The following is a 25713-nucleotide window of genomic DNA, read 5'->3' on the forward strand; positions in this document are numbered from 1 at the left end:
AAATATTGAGAAAATCGCCTTTAAAGTTGTCCAAATTAAGTCCTTTAAACTTGTACTGTTGGCTATTACTACAAATATACCTGTGCGACTTATGACTGGTTTTGTGGTCCAGGGTCAAATATATGAGGGCTTCCCTCAGAGAGGGAACAATAAACAAGGACAAGAACATGGATCAGAATAAAAGTACATGTTTAAAATCAAAGAACACAAAGAAAAATTAAAACCAAACATCTGAAATATGTTACAGTATGAGAAAGAGAAACAGAAGAGGGGAAAAGAGCATGGAATTTGTGTATAGTTTGGTTTGTTTGATATACAGGGCAGGTTATTATGGTTATTATGTCTACAGTCATAATATGGCCATAAAAAGCCCTTCGGCTGTACAGTGATGTCAGACAAAGCCTTATATGTGGGTGTCTCCACATTCATTTGGGAAAAAGAAAGAAAAAGTCAAAGAAAATTAAATTGAGGAAATTTGCAACATAACTATTATCTATTAACTTAGTCATCTGATTACATATTTACTATCTGTGACCCTGGACCACAAAACCAGTCATAAGTCGCACGGGTGTATTTGTAGCAATAGCCAACAATACATTGTAAGGGTCAAAATTATCGATTTTTCTTTTATGCCAAAAATCATCAGGGTATTAAGTAAAGATCATGTTCCATTAAGATATTTTGTAAATTTCCTACCGTAAACATATCAAAAATGTATTTTTGTGAGTGGATATGCATTGCTAAGAACTTCATTTGGACAACTTTAAAGGAGATTTTCTCAATATTTTGATTTTCTTGCACCCTCAGATTCCAGCTTTTCAAATAGTTGTATCTCGGCCAAATATTGTTCTATCCATACAAAATCTCAATTTCAAAAAATTGACCCTTATGACTGGTTTTGTGGTCCAGGGTCACATATGTTCCTTTTATTATTAAAAAGGGGGATTTTACATTATATATAACAATAACTAAAAATACATGTATAAAAATGTATGCATTTATGAATGTCTGTCTAAGGGACAGAAACAGTGAAGTAACGTTGAAATAAAAAATACATAAAATTAAGCATTAAGCAACCAAAGCATGTTCTGTTTGCAACACAAGCTTGTAAATATAGATCACAATACATCTCAAGTACCTTACTGCTATAATAAGATTAAAAAAATATATTTTTTATTAAAAATGTTAATGACATTATTATTTTAATTTTTGTGTAAACCTCAAAATCTATGAACATCCATAAGGAAATTTTATTTTAGTATCACTGAGATACTAGTATAGTTTTTTTTTTTTTAAATATATATTTTAAATTAGTTTTTATTTTTGTATGTTCCATTTTCACTTTCATTTTAGTTATTATTTTAGTACAAATATGAAAATGAGAAATGTTTCTAGCTAAAATAAAATAAGTTTAAGATTTTATTTTATTTCAGTTAACATTTATTTTATTGCAGATAACGAAAATGTTTTTTATGGTTTTAGTTTTGGTTAACTATAATATCCCTGATTCAAGGGGTAGCCAATAAAAGAAAAACAACGAAAATAATTTTCTATGTTGACACATGATGTTTATTTCCACAGAATGGCTCAATTTCATATGACAATCCTCTTGGTAATCCCCATGTAGGCTACACCATAAACATCAAATTAGAAATGATTGACTCTTTCTCAATAAATCCCAGTGAGCATCACTGCTTCCTCTAAAAACACAATCACAATATCAAATACAGTACACTCCGACCTGGCTGAGATTAATTTGGTTGAAAGAAAAGGGGAAAAGTAAACAAAATGAAATACAGACACCGTCCTTCTTCCCACCTCTCCATACTCTTTGCATTTTCACATTAATGTCTATATATATATATCTTTATTCCAGAGGGAGATTTAGGTTTAAATGAGTATAAGCCAAGGCATGTTTTACATGAAGGACTGTTGTTTCTGACAGTATGAAAATTTTGCCCATAAAACTATAGTACCTTCACCACAACAGAGTCACTCATTAAGTGACATTAACTGTTAATTATCAAATCAGCATATTAGAATGATTTCTGATGGATCATGTGACACTGAAGACTGGAGTAATGATGCTGAAAATTCAGCTTTCTAATGCAAATGGGAATTTACTGCTAATTAACCTGCCATTGTCAGGTGTGGTAGAAACACGCCCTTCCTACAATCTAGCATTGAGGAATGAGAATAACACCAATAAAAAATACTGGACTTGGCTTAAAATCAATTATAGGAACGGCAAAAGAGGGTCACACATAATACTGAGAACGACAAAAAAAAAGTTGAAATAAAATAGTAAAATAATAAAAGAAGGTGTGGGCAAATGTGAACATTTACAGCTATGTACCCATTGGCGGAGCCAGGATATTTTCATTGGCGTGGCCAGGCAGGGGCCAGCAACCAGTCTGGGGTGGCACAGAAATGCTCATCATTCAAAAAAAAAAAAAGAAAAGAAAAAGAGTTTGACTATAACGTACTGGACTGTTTCAGTGCCTACAACACAACTCACAATTCACGAGTTCACACTTACAAATAATCAGATAGAGTAAGAGAGTATGTGTATTTTGCATGCTGTCCGATAGGAGGGCTCCAAGCTCGGAATTTGGCCCAAACCAAGAGTACTCCCCCCATATCCCGGTGTGAGATAGGAAGCTGAGAATGAGGAGTCAGAGTGGCGGAGGGATGCAGAAAACTGTCGAGAAACATAGGTGTGTCGGCTATGTATATATAGGCCTCCTCTCATGCTGATTGGATAGATAATTTGAACGTATTCCTCCCGAACTTTGTTAATAAACATCATTTAATTATACTTAATTGTAACTGTAGTGTAGTGGTGTATGTAATAGATCAAGTAATACTCACTGAATTTGGCCTTTTTTTCCCTTAATCCTAGACTGTGAGATCTGTTTCAAAAACTTGCAACTGAAAAATTAAAAATTAAATACTAAGGGCCCTATCATACACCCGGCACAATGCGACGGCAGGCGCGACAAGTGTTTTTTGCTAGTTTCAGCCCGATGCAGTTATCATTTTTACGTCCAGTGCCCAAGTTATAAAGCAAATGCACTCGTGCCCATCTGTTCACCCATGGACATGCTGATCTGAAAACGAGGTGTGTTCAGGCACATTGTTGGCGTGTTGCTATTTTGAGGCGACTTAAAAACGACTGTGCCATTGACTAACAAAAACCTGGTCTAAAGTCAATGGCGTAGGAATTTTTTTGTTATTTAAAGGATTTCAATGTAAAAGATTATTATTGTGTACATAAAGATAAAAATTCCTACATGTCATAATGGATAGTCATTCCATGTATCAGAATTACCTATTTGCAGTAATGACGAATGAAACTGGCTAATTATTTGACCAATCGTGGCAGTACACACATGTATTTAAACTGACTCGTCAGGTTGAGGGTGTCTATATTCCGCCATGTAAATAGCAATCCGCCATGGTGCAAGCACACCTGGCTTTTAAAGGGAATGGGAGATGACAGTCTGATTGGTTTATTGCACATTACACCCAAAACACACCAACGACTCATTAGGTACAACCATTTTGGTTGCGCCGACCATTTTTTCCATCATTAAATTAACATAAGTGGATTTGGACATGCCCTAAATGGACCTGCGCCATGCACTTCAGACCATGCGCTTAGATCATTAAAATAGGGCCCTAAATGTTTGACATCCAATTAGTTACCAAAATAAATAAATTGCAAAAATTCTATCATACTTAACCTCATTACAAAGGACAAAAATATGTTCTCTTTTGAATCCCCATATGGCAGCAGCACATAAAACAAATGCCAGAATGTAATATCTGTAATTTAATAAACAATTAAATGCAATCCATTTATTTCCATTTGTACTCTGCCAACTATGGCATAATGGTGCCTGTTTGAGTACAAATAAGGGACTCGCATTTATTTGTGCATTAAATTACAGATAAAAATTACATTATGATGATACTTATATTATGAGCTCACGTAGCAGTATATACATTTTAAGGCGATGTTCATAAATGTGATGCATATATAACGGTTTTGATGCTGCTTTAATCATCTCCACATTTAATCATGTTGTTTCGTATTAGTATTCAATTTCGTATATCTACTGTTTGTTGGGGGACGCTCGCCGAGTCTCCCTCAGCACCTGTGCGTTTTTAAATACTGGTCAAGATAAAAATAAAAAAAAAAGACAGAAATGGTATGAAATGGTATGTTATTTCCATCAAGAGGTGCATCAATTTTTGGTCAAGATCTTGTATTGACAATGTAAGAGGTGAGCACTCTGTAAAGTCTACTCCAGCACATCCCAAAGACTTTCAATGAATTTAAGGTCTGGACTCAGAGGTGCCAGTTCATGTGTGAAAATTATTCTTTATGCTCCCTCCCAACCATTCTTTCACACTTTGAGCCTGATGAACCTTGAAACTGTCATCCCGGAATATGGCCATTATCTTCCTACATGGTTGTTTAAGGAATGAAAAGCTACACACTCCATCAATTAGGGTTAGAAGAACTGTTGCCAAACATATAACATGCTAGAAACATAATAATAACATCGATAATGATCCATTCATAGACTCTTAAGTATTTGCCTATTTAAATCCAAACAGCGACTTTTTTTTTTTGGCCGGGCAGTGTATTATATTATTGTATTTTTAAAGAGGACAAAATAAGAAGTGTCAGCTGACTTCTAACCTTCCACTCAGAAGTCCATAGAGAGGGAACGCTGCTGAACAGGGTTGGCATGGTTACGTACCATCACGACATTGCGTCCACGGGCGAAAACATCATTGTAGCCGATTTCTTCCATTACACGTCCCTCCAGCCCCAGATCTTCATCTTCAAATGCCTCGTGCAGACTCTGTGCGCTGTAAGCGTGTGAACGGGGATCGTGTGTAAAAGGGCGCGAGCTGCTCCTGCGTCCATGGAAACTGCCCCAGCCTCTGGCCCCAATGACCGTACTCAGCTCATCAGAGGCCTGCGAGAGATGATGCGCTCTGTTTGCCATAACAATGGAGGCAGCGCTGCTCGGAGCACCACAGTGATGCTCGTGGACGCAGCGGGACACGCTGGAGGACCGGCGGAGTTTCTGCAGACTCTCCAGCTCGTCCGACAGCTCGTCCGGTAGATCAGCTTCCCGCATGGAGAACAGCTCATACTGAGGCGGCTCCAGCACCTCCTGCATCTCTGCAGCACTGAATAAACCTTTACGACTCAAAACCTGCAGGAGATAAATACACATTAGCAATGTCACATGTTGTTGCATGTTAAATGTTAAAATTGTGTTTTTGATGCTTAAAATCAGTGTAAAATAGCATTCACAAACCATTCTACTTCAGTAATGTTATTTATTTCTGTGTGTAAAGGATATTTAATGAGAAAAAAAAAATGTAGTGAGGGATATGATTTTAAGAGGGATATGACCATCTAAAAAGGAAAGTTGTTTCAGGGGTAGAGAATTACATTTTGATAAAAGTTTGCAAAGAACATTTTTGTAAAAATTTGAAATGAACTGCTCAATGAACATTAAATATGACTGTGTTTGTGCATTCAATATATCAGTTGAGTAAATTTTTTTATTAAAGTTTTATTGTTCTTTAATGTAATCATTCATTTTAATAATAATTAATTTTAATTAATCGCTTTTTTCCTGGTATTATCCATGCTGTCAGATAGAGCTGCTTAGTTCTGACAAGAATTATAATCATGATTATTTTGGTCAATATTAAGATCACGATTATCAACTACATCAACTTCATCATGCATTTATTAATTTAAAGTAAATTTATATATAATATATAAATTTATATAATATATATAATAATTATATAAATTTATAATTCTAATATATAATTTAAAAATATAAAATATATAATTATAAAAATATATAATATAAATATATATAATATAAAATATAATATATAATATAATATAAAATAATTATAAAAATATATAATATATAATTATATAAATTTATATATAATATAAATTTATATAAATTTATATTATAGTTTATATATATATATATATATATATATATATATATATATATATATATATATATTTTGTTTATACACATACGTATACTTAAATATTTAAAAAAAATAGTAAATTATATCAAAATAAGATGCACAGACGCATACAAGGAAAGGCGTGCACAGGATTCACAACACAAGACAAAATTAGAACATCATTGCAAAATGGACTTTGGCACAATAATCGATTTCCCTCCATTATCTTGTATTTTTTATAATCATTGGAAGCCGAAATCGTAATTGCCCAGCGCTTCTGTCAGGATGATGTTCTTTTGATTGAAAATAACCTTTTTTTTTCCTTTGGAATAATATTCACGGCTGAATCATTTACAATTAAACCAAGAACATGTATTAAAAACATAAACAGTCAGTTTAATTACTTATATTATTATGTTGACTTCATTTGCCAAACTAGTGAATTGACCATAAACCTGCCCTTGCCATTGGTCAAACAAACAGAGCTAAAGTCACACTACTGGCTGAGTCAATACTGCAGTGTCGGAAGGCTGAAATAAACAAAAGCACTAGTAATGTTTTGATAGCGCCACAGTGTTTACTTTTTTCAGGGAAATCAACCTACAAACGGCTTATGTATATATGAAGCTGATGAATAAAACATTTTTGAAGAATATTTTTAATGTTGAAAAAGTATATAACCTTACAGTGCATTTCTGACACCTGTAGTGTAGGAGGATGTTTCTTACTCATGAATTTCTCATTCTAAATGTTGATTTCTCAACATAAATAGTCACCTTCTTTCTCGGCTGCTTCATCTGTATAAATACAGATATGATGAGAAGAAGAAAGACCACACCAGTGGCCACTCCAATCACAATGCAATGAGTTTTACTCATTTGCTGGAAAAAACTTTTAGACTTCTTTTCTGAGAGAGACGGGACAACAAAGACAAAAGAAAGCAGAAGAGGACAGGGTCATGAGTGAGGAAAAATGAATATTTTCCATCTAAATGAGAACAATGACAATAAAACTGAATTCAAGAATCCTTATTACTGCTTTACATTTCCAGGGCACATGGCATTTTCTGTACTCCACAAAAACACTTTAACCCATGACGTCTAATCCTTCATTGACTAATAATTCAGTATGCATAAATATTATGTGCTTTATATACAACATTCATTTAGTGAACATCAGTTCATTGAGGTCAAACCCCTGAAGGAGGGAATCTAGTTCTATGAAAGATGTGGACAAAAACATGGATTTGCTTGCAAAACTATTTATTAAAATTCTTGAGAAAGCTTTTACATCTCATTAGCGACACTAGTTGGAAAACGGTCACATGAAAGCACACTTTTACCTTTGCAATTGTTCTCATCCCAGGGAAACACACAGTTCTGAACACCATTACAGACCAGAGTATTGTTGATGCACATGTTGCTGTGACAGAAAAATGTGTTGGCCAAACACGGAGCTGCAAAACAGAGTTTTTAATGAGATGAAAGCCAGACAGACATGTAATGCCCATTATGTCCACATGATGGACCTCTTAAACCACACATTTGAAATCTAGTACCATTGGTCAGTTTTCTAGTATCATTGATCAGGTTATTGTGTGTGTCTCAAAACTACCGAAGCACAATATTCTGAAACATTTTGTTTAGTTAAAGATGGTTTTTATGTGTTATAGATCTTTTTTTATAGTTATAATGTATTCCTAGACAAAGGATTGAAGCTACAGGAAAATTTCATGCAAAAGTTGGAAAACAAGAGATTTTTTTGCATTCAATGGAAAAAGTAACAGCATATGGGTATGGAACGACATGAGGATAAGTAACATTTTTGGGTGAACTATTACTTTAATAAAATTGCAGAAAGTAAAAAGGTATGTGAATGCTTACGTTCAGCAAAGACTGTAAAGAGCATACGGAACCGGCTCAGTTTGCTGGTCTCGTCGGCCCACATTCGAACAACACCCACGGCATTGTCAAGTGTGATGTCATTGGCAACAGTGCTGCAGAACTTGGCCTTTAAATCTTCAATGGCATTACTGCCTTCATAGATCGCAACAAAGTTTTTCTTACACTCATTCGAGTTCTCCAGCTGATAGTCCAGAAAGCGGAGATAGATCTGTGTGAAAAGAGACACAGACAAAGTTAATGCTACTGTAATTATGTAAAATGTTACACGCAGGGGTCTACAGTGTGAACATTTCAGTCGTATTTCTGTGCATCTCTGAGAAAACACACAGCTGTGTTTTGTTGATGAATAAATCTGCGCTTTTAAGCAAATCGGGCGAGTCAATGATTCAGTGACCCATTCACAAAGACAGCTGTGTCCGAAATCGCCCCCTATACCCTTAAATAGGGCATTATTTGAGGGGACAATAATGAGTGTACAATCAACGTATGCTCAACAGCTAGAGAATACCCATAATGCACTGTGAAAAATCGCACGGCAAATGAATTCCTGTGCCTGACCAGAAGATGGCGCCCGCAGCTGAATCATCCATCCATCCATTTTTCCAGTCCAATGTGGGTGCAGCGTAATATCATACTGGTATGAATTCCTTATTATTTGATTATTAAATTGTTTAATTAAAGGGATAGTTCACCCAAAAATGAAAATTATGTCATCATTCACTCGCCCTTGTTCCAAACCTGTATACATTTCTTTGTTCTGCTGAACACAAAGGAAGATATTTTGAAGGAAGTTTGTAACCAGGCCACTTTGGGGCACCATTGACTTCCATACTATGGCAGTCAATGGTGCCCAGGAATTGTTCAGTTTCCCACATTCTTCAAAATATATTCCTTTGTGTTCAACAGAACAAAGAAATTTATACAGGTTTGGAACAAACTAAAGGGTTAGTAAATGATGACAGAATTTTAATTTTTGGGTGAACTATCCCTTTAGGGTTTATACATAGTTTTCATGACAGAGTTAAGATAAATCTTGAACTGGAGCTGCCAGTTGTTTCAAATAATTATTAAACAGCAAGCACAAACTGTGAGCCCTTCCGGCACACCCAGTGTCCAAATTCACTTACTCATTTTCATTCACTCCCTCAAGTGAATTATATTAGTGGACTAATGTAGGGAATAGTGAATGAATTAGCAGTTTTGAAGGAATCGATTGAATGATTGATTCAGTGACAAAGACAGTGACCTGTCGCCACCTACTGGTGGTTTTGGTTTCATTTTAGAGTATCATTTAATTATTTTAATCATTTAATATTTCTATATTCACAATTTAAATACAATTTATTTATTTAAATAAATATAAATGTAAGAATTTGACATAAAGATTTTATTATAAATAATTTTAAATATTGCCCTGCAATGGGAAAGTTGATTAGAAGGTGCTCCTAAATCTTTAACTGTGCTCCTAAATTTAAAAAAAAAAAATTAGGCTTAGAAATGTAATGCAATGTAAGCGTAGAGCGCTAACATATAAAAGTTTTACTATAAGGCTTTCTGAAAAATTGGGTTCTAATTGGTCATTCACAGCATTCTGTGGAAAATATTTTATATAAAGATGTAGAACTGCATAATTGCTCATTCTCCCAGGCAACCCATTTCCTTCAAAGCTGTGCTAGTTTCATGGCCACTTTCCTCTCATATCATAAAATAATTTCAGTATTTAATTGTCCATTTATTTATTTATTTGGTAGGAAGTTGTGTAAGAAGCAGGATAACATGCATTATCATAAAATTAACCCTTCCACGGTGATACAAAAACATCTACTTGATCTCAGTGACTGTACATGATCCCTTACAAATCTATGTGAGAGGAACAGATGTTTACCCAGGGCTGCATTACTAACCTTAGACATCGGTGGAGCTCGTATGGTCCAAATACAATCCAATGCTTCCCCTGATTTTACCTTGTTTTCCTCCTCAACTTGACTAGATCTGATTATACCATCTGATCCAGACATTTCAAACTGACAGTCTGAGGGGAAGAGACAACAGTAAAGATAAAGACAATTAAATTAACATTATAACATTAAAATATTTTAACATTATAGCTTTAAAGTACTTGAGAAGGAGACCTGAGAGTTTGCAGGCTGCATCTGGGAAAAGTAATACTAATAAATTCTGGGGCACTGAAATATTCAGGAGTTTACATAACTGATGCACTAAAGATGGAATTTACATTTATATTTGTTGGGCTTGGTAACCATAGCAACTGAAAAAGAGAATATATAAAGTGTTATTCTGATAGGTAGCAAAACCTTCAAAAAGTCTGTTTCTGCAGGACATGCCAGAATTAGTTAGTAGGCAAGTAGAATTCTAAAACCAATTTGATCAGTAATATATTATATATATATATATATATATTAGTCAAACCAAAAATTATTCAGACGTTTTTTATATTTTTGGTATATTTTTACTAGTGGGAGCAGGACACTAAAGTTCATTTATGTAAGTGAGGATAGCAAAATAAAGCAAACTGTGACATATTATACCCAAAAATTCTTCATACAGTGGACTACCAGTAAAATTGATAAAAATTTGGAACCAAAAATTCTTCAGACACTTTGACCTGACCATGTTTTGCTTAAGTGTTATCTGACATAATTAAAATAATTTTTTTCTGATACAGTTTAACTTGTCATATTTTATTAGTATTTTTTTTAAACTATAGTGAATAAACTGTATTAATGAATGAAATGTTCAAGGTGTCTGAATAAATTTGGTTTGACTGATATATATATATATATATATATACACACACATATACACACACTTATTTATAGCGCGCCTGTCTCAAACTCAAAGCTAAATCATACAAAGCAAAAATACATAATATCAAAAAATACACATTAATAAATTATAAATTAAAAGCTTGACTAAAATGATATGTCTTGCAAAGATCCAAAGATGTAGCATTCCTAATTGATGCAGGTAATAAGTTCCATAACTTTGGGGCATTATATATATATATAGAAAATCTGAAGTGAAAATCGCCTACTAACATTTTAAATTCTTTGTGCACTAAAAAAAAAAAAACAACATAACTGCACAATTTCCAACCATAAATGTTGATGACAAATGTAATAATTCTTAAATAAACTTTACACAAGCAGTCGGTTTATCCAAAGCAATATATAGACATATTACTGGGACAAACCCCCTGGAATAACCACTTCCCAACCCATGCTCCATACATACAGTAAGTTTTATCTATTTACCTGGAATGGGATTCAAGAGTCCTCCAACATGGAGATGAAAATCAGGATCTGGATGCAAGTGAGGTTTTTGGATAAGAAAAATCAAGTGCAATAAATGAATACAAAAGGAACAGAGCTAAAAGTCATCAGAGTAAATGATTCTAAGATCGTATTGCATGAAGAACTGCAAAAAGCATTTACCTGCAGTATATGAATACTCCACCCTGAAACCCATGCCTTCCAGCTCCTCGTCACTGGTAAATCTGATCCACATGAAGCGTCCAGAGGAGGTGACAATCCCTGGACTCTCTGCCCCACAGAACCGATTAATCAACGGAGAGAAAACAAATGGCCCATCACGGATTTCAATGTTATCAAAGCGGCACTCGAAGGACGGCTCGATGTAGTAGATGTCATTGAAGGTGAGCTGGATTCTCTTCCGTGGATGGGCTGATGTAGACGAGAAAGAGGTTATGACTGACATGACTAACTGTTGTGACTGAGAAACATAGACTACCGTTCAGAAGTTTGGGGCTGGTAAGATTTCTTAATGTTTTTGAAAGAAGTCTTATGCTCACCAGTACTGCATTTATTTGATCAAAAATACAGTAAAAACAGTAATATTGTGAAATATTATTACATTAAAAAAAACAAAACAAAAAAAAAACTGTTTTCTGTTTATATATATTTCAAAATGTGATGGAATTTTCAGCATCATTACTCCAGTCTTCAGAGTCACATGATCCTTCAGAAATCATTCTAATATGCTGATTTTCTGCTCAAGAAGCATTTATTATTATCAATGTTGTAAGAAGCAATGCAATTCCTTTTTTTTAGGATTCTTTGATGGTTATATTTATAATTTATTTTTATTTATTTGAAATAGAAATCTTTTGAAACATTATAAATGTCTTTACTGCCACTTTTGATCAATTTAATGCGTCTTTGCTGGAAATTCTGTCAAATTAAAGAATTTATGTATGCAGTGCATGCTTTACCAAAACATTAAATAGGAAAGAATAAGTATCTTTGCATGTGGAAGTGAGACTCATACCCTCCAGTATGTACACACACTCCTTGTTTGGCGGGTAGGTGTTGGGGTAGTTTGGGGAACTGAATGATCCTCCATTTGCTGTCTGGATCAAAGTTCCACAGTGAGCAGGCTTCTTATCCATAACAGCCACATTCTGAGGCAAAGCTAACAGCACACACACATACACATATACATATACACATATACATATACATAAGATGGTTATTAAAGCAAAACAGATGGGAAAGCCTTGAAATACAACATGTGGCTTTGCAGGCAAGTTCGTAATTCAAACCTACCTTGAGTTTTCTGTGCCAATGCGAAACCCTCCTCTATCAGGATAAGCAGAACCAAGGCTGCAAAAAACATTTTTTATTACAATTTAAAATAGCTGTTTTTTATTATTATTATTATTTGAATACATTTTAAAATATAATTTATTCCTGTGATGGGAAGCTGAATTTTCAGCATCATTACTCCAGTCTTCAGTGTCACATGATCCTTCAGAAATCATTCTAATAAGCTGATTTGCTGCTCAAGAAACATTTCTTATTATAATCAATGTTGAAAACAGTTGTGCTGCTTAATATTTTGTGATACATTTTTCCAGTATTCTTTGATGAATAGAAATTTAAAAAAAAAAAACAGCATTTATTTTAAATTTAAAAAGCCTTTTATCTTTTGTAACATTATAAATAGCTCTTTACTGAGCTATACTGGGTAAAAGGTGGTTGTTATATTGCACAGGTCACGTTAATCAATTCTAAAATAAAATTCAGTAAGCTCCCTAACTCCTGATATACATCCACACGTTCAGAGTTTCCAATTTACATGGTTTATTAAAATGAAAATAACGCCTAGGATTTGACCCCAGAATGTTTTGCAGTCATAGCTTCATCTCAACTTTGACTTGATGTCATTGATGATGCTTAACAACACAGGTTTTTAAATTATACTGTAGTACATGTTGGGCAGGGTTGTGTTTAGGGTCATTGCACATGATTTTCATGACGTGAGGGATTGAGAGTTAGATATCAAATTCTAATATTATCAAACTGATTTCTGCAATTTCATAAAACATGATGGGAAGTTTTACAGTAAGATAAACCAATTACTAATATTTGCTCATGTTTCTCACCAAAATAATGGAGTAATAATATGTAGATTTCTAAACTATAATTTGTAGCAGACAACTGCAATTTACGGTAAAATGGGAACCTAAAGTGTACAGAATAATAGGAATAACCCAACTACCACACCTGTCTTTTTTACAGACAACTACCTTGAGAGACTAATGACTAATTATGTCATACTGTAAATGCATTTGTAAGAAGTGTGGTTTCACTGAGGGTTTGTAGAGAAGCTGTCTGTTCAGCACCACCCATGAAATCTGCTGTACTAACACTGATGCTGCTACCTACATACAGACTGTGGGGTCAAAGCAGACGTTCAGCCTATATAACTTTAAACAGGTAACATTCTGGGCTTCTGGGCCGGGTGACCAAAAAACATAGAGTGAAAAGCCAAAGTCAACTAATGTTTTAACAAATAAACTGTAAAAGATGTTATGACCTGGATGAATGAAAAGCATCTCAGACAAAAAATTCCATTAACAAAAAATACTATGGTATTACCATGGTTCCACTGCAATGCTATGGTATCCTTTTAAGTATTTTGGAGTACCATGCATTGTAAAAAAAAAAAAAAAAAAAAAAAAGGGGTCAACCCATAACAACCGAAAATGTAAGTTTAAATGCTTAAATGATTTTTTAAATGGCACAACCTGCAGTTAATTTCAACACATTTGAATGAAAACGTATAAAACTGAGTATAATTGACGATTGTGGCAAGTTAGATGAAGGGAGACAAAGATGTTATTATGACAATTATGAAAACATTTTACAGTGAGGCAAATTAATATGGTGAATATCATTCAGCAGCACGGTATTACCGTCTGATATAATCACTGTACTATGGTAAAACCACAGTAGCCTACTTTATTGTAAATGTAGCCTACATGACATTTAGCATACAATTCGCAAAACGTGTTTGACACAAATACGTTAACAGGTTTAGACAGACAAAAGTAGCATTCATCAGCAACAAAGCAACATTATCAGTAAATAAAACAAACTCACCCTCATGCATTTCCACTTTCACTGAACACTTTTGCTCTCGTGAGATTGTTTTTTGTCTACATTTTCAACGACATGAAGTTAGACTGTCGCAATACGGTTCTGCAACAGATTTAATGAATATAGAAGCATCTCGTTCCTGGAATAAATTTGAAAAAATCCATTTGAAAGCACTTAGATTAACTATATACGCCGAGGCGTTTGCAGAAACTCCTGAGCGCTGTGCTTCTGAACAGCGTATTTTCATTGTGACACTGATGAGAGAGAGAGAGAGAGAGAGAGAGAGAGAGAGAGAGAGAGAGAGGGGGCTTGGCTCATGAATATTAATTAATTCCATGACCTAGGCACAGTTTTATGTTGTATATGTATATAATACGACATTAATATAATATTGTTATTATATTTATATTGTAGATATTTAAAAATGTTTTAAATATTATAAATATAAATAAACGTGAAATAATGAATAAAATATGAAATTATTCATAAGAATATGAAACTATAAATTATAAAAAATTAACTCTGTCATGACAGTTACAGCAGCATCCAAATTGTTTTAGGCACTCAGAGCTTCCATATTTTAGTGCTAATATTTTCCACAGCATTGCGTCTGCACAAAATTTAGAGGCGTCACAGAACCTGTACTGAGCAGTCTTAAAGGGTTAGTTCACCTAAAAATGAAAATTATGTAATTAATTACTCACCCTCATGTCGTTCCACACCAGTAAGACCTTCGTTCATCTTCGGAACACAAATTAAGATATTTTTGATAAAATCCAAGAGCGATGAGAAAACAAAAATAACGACTTTATTCAACAATTTCTTCTCTACCCTGTCAATCTCCTACACAGTTGACGCAGCGAATGCAGTGCAGACCTTCCATGCTTATGTCCAAATGCCGGCTCAGTATTGGCCGACGCATGCATGTGATGCCGACGCAGGAGCCGACCAATACAGAGTCGACGTTCTCTGATGTAAACATGGAAGCTCTGCACTGTGTCTTCAACATAAAATGCGTAGTAGAATGACAGGATAGACAGGAAATTGTTGAATAAAGTCGTTATTTTTGTTTTGTTTTTGCACACAAAAAGTATTCTTGTCGCTTCATAACATTAAGATTAAACCACTGTAGTCACGTTGACTATTTTAACGATGTCTTTACTACTTTTCTGGACCTTGAATGTGGTCATTTCGTTGCTTTCTATGGGAGATAAAAATAAAAAATAAAAAAAAACTCTCGGATTTCATCAAAAATATCTTAATTTGTGTTCTGAAGATGAACGAACGTCTTACGGGTGTGGAATGACATGAGGGTGAGTAATTAATGACAGAAATTTCATTTTTGGGTGAACTAACCCTTTAAGAAAGTATTTCTCAAATGGTCCAGGGGGCCTAACAACAGTGCACATTTTGGGGGTCTCCCATACTGGACACACATTTTAGGTCTTGAATCCTCTATTAATGAGCCGGTTAGTTGTCAATCAGTTATGTTAGATTAGAAGGCATCTAAAAATGTATAGTATTCCAGATTGAGAACCACAGCTCTAGGAAGATTACAAAGAAGCATCCACATGACCTAAGTAATATTCACAAGCTAAGTCTTGATAGTAGGATTCGTAATATTGCAGATGGGGTCCACACAGCTGTTGAAGACAAGGGATTTGAGACTTAACACTGGTCTCTCGGAGGGGTCTGTCCCACCCTTGCATGCCTGATAAGCAGTATGGGGACTGAACTGATAATGCGTGTTGCAGAAGCTGATTACATGATCGCTGTAAGGAAGGATATTCTATATCAGACATTCTACATCTGATCACGTAATGCATTGACTGTCAAGGCTTGTCGCACACTATAGCTTTAATCAACTTTAAACTTGGCAAGCATCACTGTTATTATTGTTCATAAACCCCTGACCCTCAGTATTAAACTTTGTAAGTTGCCCCACACTGTTTGTGGTACAAATACGATTTATGATTTTTGCCCAGAATATTATAGATGCTTGGAGGTGGAGATAATCTTGCAGCCATATAACCTGGCAAATGTTTGCAATTCTTTCCCATAATTGTATATTAAAATATGCATTATCATTTTCATCCTGGGCATGTTAAATCCATATTCAGTTAACAGCCCAGATTTTTAATGTCTAGACTACAAGTTTCAAAAGTAAACACTGGCACTGCAAAAAATTTTGGGGGAAAAAGTTTATCAAAGCCTCTTGAATTAAGCTCCAGAACGGTTAAAATTATGCACTACTTAAATGATCACAGAACAGTTATTTTCCACTCATGGCCCAACAAGACCATGCCTGCTGACAACTAACATAAAAAGGGCTTTCATAAATAACTTAAGCTGCCAGTGAAGTATGATGGCACTCATTTGCAATTCAAATGAAGTTCAAACTCTCTTTCATCTCTGACAGAGGAGATGAGATTCTCACCTGAGAATAGAGATTCTGCCACATTCATTTACAATGGCCTAGATAAGGCAATGAAGCCACTCTTACTATGGTGAAGTCAACATGTAACCATTGAGGTATGGGATTATATGGGTATCCACATTCATTTGAAGCACAACTGTGATGCCTAACTGATGCTCTTTTTGAACCTTTTGAGTGTTATTTAATATAAATGTGATTTCATATGAATGTTTTATTGCATCCTATATTAAATGTAAGGTTTTTTTGTACAGCATCAAATGAATAATTATTAACTACAGCATTAATTGCACACTATTAAAGATTGAATTACTTTTTGTTACGTTTTGCGCAAACAGCAACTAGAAAAAAATTGTTAAATGTAACTGTTTTGGTTCTTTTGAAAAAGCGAAATATTCAAGATATGTTAATCAATGTGATGTTCACAACCCATTTGTCAATGATAGTGTTGGGTTTTGTTTCACATCTTATTTTTGTAGTTTAGTCATATCTCATTGTTATGTTCCTGGTTTGCCATGTGCTTAAATACCAATGTAGTGGTGTCTACGTTTTTTATCAGTTTTATTTTGATAAACATGACACAATATAACATCATGACTACATGACAAGAGCTTTAACTGTTATAACAATACAGATTTGTGAGCATTAGTGGAACTGAAGTTTTCAGAATAAACACGAAACACACATGATCGTTGTCATGCAGTGAATCTGGCCAATCGTGGAACAGCTGTGTCGTCATCAGAGCCCGTGCAACCGCTCTTGAGAAACTGCGCTGGCTGACTCACCTGGCTGCTCTCGAATCGCTCTCGCGGTACTTTGAAGCCATACGTCACAGTCACATGGTGTCGTTGCTGTCTCAAGTCAGACAAAAATGTTTTACCAGCATATCACTGCTTCAAGTCAGCCGCCGATCGGTCTGTGCAGTGCTGTATGAAGTCGAACAAGCCTATTGGTTCATTGGTTTGTGTACAGGTGTCCCTTGTTTTGTCTTTAGTCTCTGTGCATTTAAGCCCTCATGTTTGCCATGCGTCTTTGTCAAGTATTGTCCGTGTCCATTGGTAAGGTAATGTTCATGTTCTGCCAAGCCAAAGCCCTTGTAACCCCTCCTGTTTGAACCACCCGCTCTAAGCGGGACTCGAACCCGGGTCCGCTGGCATGGGAGTCGGGCACTCTAACAAGGAGGCTAAAGACCACAGGCTGTAGCGTCATTCGCTAGTGCACCTTTTGAGATCAGGGGAGTGAGGTTTACACGCATAGCTCATAGCGGTCTACGTCCGTTACACTCACCCTCCTAAACTTCACTCCCATCTGGGTCACTTCACCTATGTAACCCCTCCTGTTCGAACCACCCGCTCTAAGCAGGACTCGAACCTGGGTCCGCCGGCATGGAAGTTGGACACTCTAACAAAGAGGCTAAAGACACAGTCTGTAGCATCAGTCGCTAGAGCGCCTTTTGAGATCAGAGTGAGGTTTACAAGCATAGCTCTTACCGGCCTATGTGTCTGTTACACCCTTATGTTTTATCTTGTAACGGAAATAAACTGCACTTGGGTTCATCAAGACTTGCCTCCAGTGGATGCTTACACCATTTTACAATGTGCAATAAGATAATTCCTGTGATGCTGTACAAAAAAACACCACCCTTATAATCTGAGGATGCAATCAAACATTAATATAAAATCACATATATACTGGATAACACTCAAAAGGTTCAAAAAGAGCATCAGTTAGGCATGGCATTTTTTGCAACATCTAAGTTCATGACTTACGTGTATTTGTCTGCACGCGACTGCAGATCTAAGTCAATCTTTGATGTTGCGTCTGGTTGAGCGTTGAAGGATTAAGAAAAGAGTAAAATCTTTTTGTTAATCTGGTGCTTTGTGGAGAGAGAGGGGGAGACATTACTAGTGGGTTTCCTGTCAGCAAACCTAATTTTAAGGAAGAAAAAAAAGGAATGTACTATTATCTATGCAAAAACATTTGTGAACTACTAGTGAATCCAGACATGTAAAGCATTTTATTTTTATTTGCATAATATTAATATTATAATATTTAAATATAATTAAAAATATTACATATAATATTGCATAATATTTAAATATAATTAAAATGTCATTTTTATTTAAAAATAATTGTATATATTAAATTAAATAAACACTTATATAAATATGTGTTTAAATAGGTACTGCAAAGCTAACTGAATTTTGAGAGTGGAAGAAAGACAAGTAAACGTAATAAAAACACTTATGACAGCCATATATGGCCATGCACTTTTTTTGTTTTATGGGGATTTCCATATATGGAATATTCATTTCCATATATATATATATATATATATATATATATATATATATATGACAACTGCGATTTACTGACATGTAACACAACCAATCACAGTTCGTTTTGTTCCGCGTCAGCTTTAGGGGCGTGGAAATGTTAAGTCGATGTCCCTACAACAGACTGGCATGCATCTAATAAATTATTCATGTAAGAACGTTGTGCAAGTTTACTGCAACAGTGGAGCCGCGAACATCGCATATCCTTTTGAAAATCCAGCGTTTAATTGATCCTGGTAAGCGCTCATTGTCACAGTTGTAAACACGACTGCGTTCTTCTAAAATAATGAACAAATTACAAGCATAGATAAATATAATAGAACAAACATACAAATTAAATAAATATACTAGTGCTTTATATTATCAAGGTAAGTCTAAAGCCCAGGATACACCGCACGATTTTTGGCTGTCCCAGACGAAAGATTGCCATCGTGAAACAATCGTGGCGATTTCTGTGATTGTGGCTCTTTATTGGTGGTCCTATGTCGTACAGTGAGAGAGGTTCAAAGACGGCCGTTTTCCCGGTCTTGCGACCAAAGATAGTCTACGATAATTTTCTGACAGTGTCAGAAATTCAGCATGATCATCGCACAGTGTGTCTGCTGCTACGACTTACGTCTACTGACCAGCCATTGCAGCCAATAAAAATGCGACATGAAATCAACGCGACATGGCGCTAAAACTTAAAATTGCTTACCTCAAGCTCTTTTCCCTTCTTCTTTCGCTAATTCCTTTTTTTTTCAGCACACGACATTGTCTTTTTGTTTACCACTAGCGCATGCTGATGACATTTTATTCTTCTATAGAAACTTGCATCGTAGCCTATGAGTCAACAGGTGTCATCATCGTACAGTCTACATGCATGTCGTACCCAAGTCTAATAGATCTACAGGTGCTGGTCATATAATTAGAATATCATCAAAAAGTTCATTTTTTTTATTATAAATTATTTTTAAAAATGAAACTTTCATATATTCTAGATTCCCTACATGTAAAGTAAAACATTTCAAAAGTTTTTTTTTTTAATTTTGATGATTAGAGCGTACAGCTCATGAAAGTCCAAAATCCAGTATTTCAAAATATTAGAATATTTCCTAAGATCAATCAAAAAATGGATTTGCAAAACAGAAAAGTTCAAGTTCTTTAAAGTATGTTCTTTTGTGCACTCAATACTTGATCGGCAGGACATATTACAGCAAATGACTTGCTCCTAGCACAAATTACTGCATCAGTGAAGTGTGGCATGGAAGTGATCAGCCTGTGGCACTGCTGAGGCACTATTGAGCCTTCAGATCATCTGTATATTGTTGGATCGACTGTTTCTCATCTTTCTCTTGAAAATATCCCATAGATTCAGGTCAGGCATATTGGCTGGCCAATAAAGCACAGTAATATCATGATCAGCAAACCACTTGGAAGTGGTTTTTGCACTGTGGGCAGGTGCTAAAGTCCTGCTGGAAAAGGAAATCAGCATCTCCATAAAGCTTGTCAGCAGATGGAAGCATAAAGTGCTCCAAAATCTCCTGGAAGATGGCTGCATTGACTTTGCACTTGATAAAACACAATGGACCAACACCAGCAGACGTCATGGCCCCCCCAAATCATTATTGACTTCAGAAACTTCACACTAGACTTCAAGCAGCTTGGATTCTGTGCCTCTCCAGTCTTCCTTCAGACTCTGGGACCATGATTTCAACATGAAATGCAAAATTTTCTTTTATCTGAAAAGAGGACTTTCGACCACTGTTCACTGTCCAGTTCTTTTTCTCCTTAGCTCAGGTAAGATGCTTCTGACGTTGTCTCTGGTTCAGAAGTGGCTTGGTAGTCCTTTTCCTGAAGATGTCTGAGTGTGGTGACTCTTGATGCGCTGACTCCGGCTTCATTCTACTCATTGTGAAGCTCTCCCAAGTGTTTGAATCGGCTTTACTTGACAGTATTCTCAAGCTTGCGGTCATCCCTGTTGCTTGTGCACCTTTGCCTACCCAATTTCTTCCTTCCAGTCAACTTTGCATTTAATATGCTTTGATACATCACTCTGTAAACAGCCACCCCATTCAGTAATGACCTTCTGTGACTTACTCTCTTTGTGGAGGGTGTCAATGATTGTCTCCTGGACCATTGCCAAGTCAGCAGTCTTCCCCATTAGTGTGGTTTCAAAGAACAAAAGATACCCGGAATTTATACTGTAGGGATGGTCATTTAATGAAACTCAAATGTAAATATTCTAATATTTTGAGATACTGGATTTTGGACTTTCATTAGCTGTACGCTCTAATCAACAAATTAAAAAAAAAAACCTTTTGAAATGTTTTACTTTACATGTAGGGAATCTAGAATATATGAAAGTTTCATTTTTTAAAATAATTTACAATAAAAAAATGAACTTTTTTACGATATTCTAATTATATGACCAGCACCTGTATGTCGCACAGTGCCGTACGGATTAACGATCCCTAGACATCGAACATCCTGTGATGTGACTATCGCGGATGCGCAAATCGCAATTTCGATGCTAAAACGATATATCGTACAGCCCTAACACACACACAAACATATTTGTTTTGCTATCTTAGTGAGGACATTGCATAGACTTCCATTGATTTTATATCAGGTCAGTTATATTTTCTATCACCTAACCCAACCCCTACTCCTAAATCACATGCTGAACCATGATATCACCTCTTATCAGAATCAGTTACATTATATGCTTAAATTCACCAGATATTTTCAATTGATATATTCTTTCAAACCTACAGCATAGAACACATGGTATACAGATAAACCCAGTATAGCCATATGTGGATTTGAGGGGTTAAGTCCAGGAAACACTCTGGATTAGAATATACCATGTGACAGGGCACACAATCAGACTGATTCTAAGATGACATCAAAGATATAAGTGATTTTCTTCAGATATTTCAAAGGATGTGTGGCGTTAACTGTGGCTTTGGTCATTTTCTCAGAAAGAGTGGTTCTTCTGTCTGGCATTCTTTTTTTATAAATTCTTATTGTCACAATATATTATCTAATGAATTAAATTTGTTAGATGCCAAAATTCCTTTTAAATAAACTGTCAGCAAAGCAGCTTTAAGACTTTGCAAATCAGCCAAAGAGCAAATAGTCTAAATTGGAAAAGAAGAACAATTTATCTATCTGTCATCTATATATCCGTTAACAAAGCTTTATTGGCATGATTGTTGGCATTTACAATATTGCTAAAGTGTGCCTAGTTTAACCTATAGCTAACATAATTTGAATCAAATTACATAAAAAAATTAAATAAATATATTATATTATTATATTTTTAAGTCATTTACAAAATCTGTAATTTAAACTATATGTTTAGCTTATTGTAAATGGCAGTATAATACAGATGATCTGTGTATCCAGAGAACTGAGATTTCACAGAAAGAAAGAAATGAAGGCAGCTGGCCTCTCTCTGTGAGAACATGGGGAGGGAAATGGAGAGAGTCTTTCTGACTGAAGTCCTGATGTCAAGCAATCTGAGACTTCAGCAAATCTCTCAACATCCCTCAGACTAAAAATAACCGCAAAATACATTAAAGCCACCAGCAACCCACTCACACCAAAGAGGTCAGATACGCATACTGATCTTCACTGGCTGACAATTCCATAAACTTTTAAGTCATATTCTTATTTACAGCAGACAAAATCTGTTATATGTTTAAGCTTATAATCTTTGTTGCAGAGATGTCTGAAATGTGACCTTGGCGAAACAATGATTTCTGTAGAAATCTCAATGTCAAATCTGAGTCTGTTGTCATGGAAATTCTCAACACGAATACAACCTACTAATCTGACTTCACCACGGACAATTTAAACAACTCCTATTGTTAATATAATAAAATAATATACTACAGTATCTTGAGGTAATTCCCTGAATACTTACAATACAATACAATACTTCCCTGAAGTATGGTGACTGTATCCCATCAAGAAGCTACAATCACTACCTCAATCACACTTGAGCTGTTACTTTTGTTGTCTTTTGAGCGTAGGATCTTTAGTACTTCTATTCCTTAGGAGCGCAACATATAACTTACACAACTTCCAAGTTGCTCTTTGCAGAAATGAAGTTTTATTTATGGCCGGGAGATCACTGGTCACAACAACTGAGTGAGTCTCAATGAATAGAAAGATGTACATTTAAATCTTACAGTTGAGTAAAAATCAATGTCACTCAAGTCTTCTTTACTGTGATTTGTTTTGGTGATTGGTTTGTAATGATCTAAGCTAATCATAATGACTGTTAGTTCTACACTGTAAACTCGATAAGTTGACAAAACTCAAAACAAATTGAGGTAATCAGTTACATTTTTAGGTAATCAGTTACATTTTTTTCAAATCAAGTTAAGAAATTCAAAGTTTAAGTAAGCAGAACTGTCAGATTTCAATTTTGTACCCATACATTTTAATTGCTCTTAACTTGAAATTTTTGAGTAAGTTAATTTATACATTAAACTTAAAATGATCATATAATCTTAACTGCCCACGAGGCTATCAGCACCAATATCTTAAATTTTTGAGTAGTTGAAATTTTGCTAGCTATAACTAGCTAATTCAGCAAATGCTAACTGGTAACACAATGCCTTGATAACTTTAGCATAGCATAGCAATTGAAACAAACAAACAAACAACAACAACAACAAAAAACATTATATAACACTAATGGCAAAGCATGCTGGGAAATAGAAAACCCAGCCCAGTTTCAGGTAAATTTAAGTTTGTCTAAATTAAAAGAAACAAGTTCATAAAACTCAAAACAATTAAACAGTTCAGTTTATGTAAAATGTGTCAGTTTTGTGAACTCAAAAGAAAAAGAAAGTTCTAAATACTCAAAAACGTTAATTTGATTTAACTAATTTGTTTAATTTGAGTTTGTCCTACTCAAACCAATTAATTATTTTGAGTGTTAGGGTTCACAGTGTACTGTGTTAAGCACGTTTTGGGTAAGTCTATATGGTCTTTGATCTGAGCATCCTGAGTCTGCATTTTCTGTACATATCTTGTTGAAAATACCCTTTTGACCACTTCTGAGGCCATTACATAAAATATTTCTATCACAGTATATAAAATCCCATGAGTTACATCATCAGACACATCAACATACATGCGATTAAAGACACAATGGAGAAAACCCAACCCATTATTATTACACATGCTCTGAATGACTATAAAACTCTTACATCTCTGGCTGGTCTAGTATATTTGATTGTAGGCAGATTCTGCTGCATTTTAAGGTTTGAATTTTGAGATTTTTTTTGGCTTTACTATAATGTGCAACAGAAATGGACATTGTTTGTGTGTTTGTCTGGTTTTTGAGAAGAAAATCTGTGTCATTTCCTTCTCAACAGAGGGAAATGTATAATCTAAGTGGTGAGAGGACAATTTCAGAACAGCAAAACAAGAATCCAAATTACAGATCTGGAAAACATAAACACACTACTGCAACTTTGCTACTGGTTTTTCTTCTGAAACACATGTTTCTAATCATCCCTTACTTTCTGCGCCACAAGCTCCTTCCAAAAAGAAAAAGCACTAAAGAGCATGGAAATGTCGTGACAGAGAGATAGAGGAATCAAAATGAAGGGATTGAGAGTCTTAAGAGTGATAAAAGCTTCATCTCTCTGTCTCTCACACTTATTACACAAGCAGAGTTCTCACAGCTCTGCAATTACGACTTCAGCTGTACAATTACTGCTAAAAACAACAGCTGCCATCATCTACAGCAAAACAACAACAACAAACAAACAGATGACTGCAGACAAAAACAAGAGAGAGATAACGAGATAGAGATGACATGATATGTGGTACCCAGACTATTAAAAAGGAAGATATAAACCTTTTTTTTTTTTTTTAATCTCAGGATCATGGGGTAAATTTTATGTAAAAATTAAAAATGAAGCACTGGTTCAAAACAATGAAACGAAGGCTAAATTCTTCATTTTCAGGATTACATCAGATATTATCCTAAACTCTGTGTCTCCATCTTGTGGACAATTTTATATGCAGTGGCCAAAAAATGATGTCAGAAGGGTATATTTGATCAATTACAAGTACAGGTTTTGTTCCACTATACAAAATAAAATAAAATAAAAACTAATAATAATAATAACATTAAATTTAACAAAGCTTACAGGAAAGCTCATAGCAAACACTGACTACAACAATAAGTAATTAATATGTCATATAAAATTATGTCCGCACGACCAATTGTATTTGTTGTGTGTGTAACCGTGTAAGTGAAAATGAACGGCTCTAAATGCCTGGGAATTATTGAACCGTTTGTGAAGTCAAAGAGGCATAAAATGACTGACTTTAATCAATAGTTCCACATTTTAAAACGAATTCGGTGACGTTCTGAAAGAGGGCGGGGCAGGGAGTGTCTGTATGGGACTCGCAAATTTTCGACAGCCCTGTTGAGAATGACGGAGTCATTCAGGGGTAGCATATCTGGTTCATTATAACGATTCGGTTCTTTTCACTGAACTGGTTCATAACGGTTCTTTTGAGTCATCGTAAGTGAGATATTTAGTTGTTTTCTTTTATGTATAAAAATATATTGGTTG

At 35.0% G+C, this 25713-nt stretch overlaps 1 protein-coding gene across 1 annotated transcript; it reads right to left on the reverse strand.

Annotated features, from left to right (window-relative positions):
* Positions 1-1546: 1546 nt before the first annotated feature.
* neto2b (neuropilin (NRP) and tolloid (TLL)-like 2b) lies at positions 1547-14578 on the reverse strand. Its single transcript, XM_051869872.1, has 10 exons — positions 14357-14578; positions 12518-12574; positions 12240-12383; positions 11387-11635; positions 11207-11254; positions 9836-9963; positions 7911-8139; positions 7370-7483; positions 6804-6934; positions 1547-5237 (listed from the first exon to the last, which is right to left on the reverse strand). The coding sequence occupies exons 1-10, from the start codon at positions 14364-14366 to the stop codon at positions 4719-4721; spliced, it is 1629 nt and encodes a 542-aa protein (XP_051725832.1). The 5' UTR covers positions 14367-14578; the 3' UTR covers positions 1547-4718.
* Positions 14579-25713: the final 11135 nt, after the last annotated feature.

Source organism: Ctenopharyngodon idella, chromosome 18 (assembly GCF_019924925.1).
Source record: "Ctenopharyngodon idella isolate HZGC_01 chromosome 18, HZGC01, whole genome shotgun sequence".
Taxonomy (NCBI): domain Eukaryota; kingdom Metazoa; phylum Chordata; class Actinopteri; order Cypriniformes; family Xenocyprididae; genus Ctenopharyngodon; species Ctenopharyngodon idella.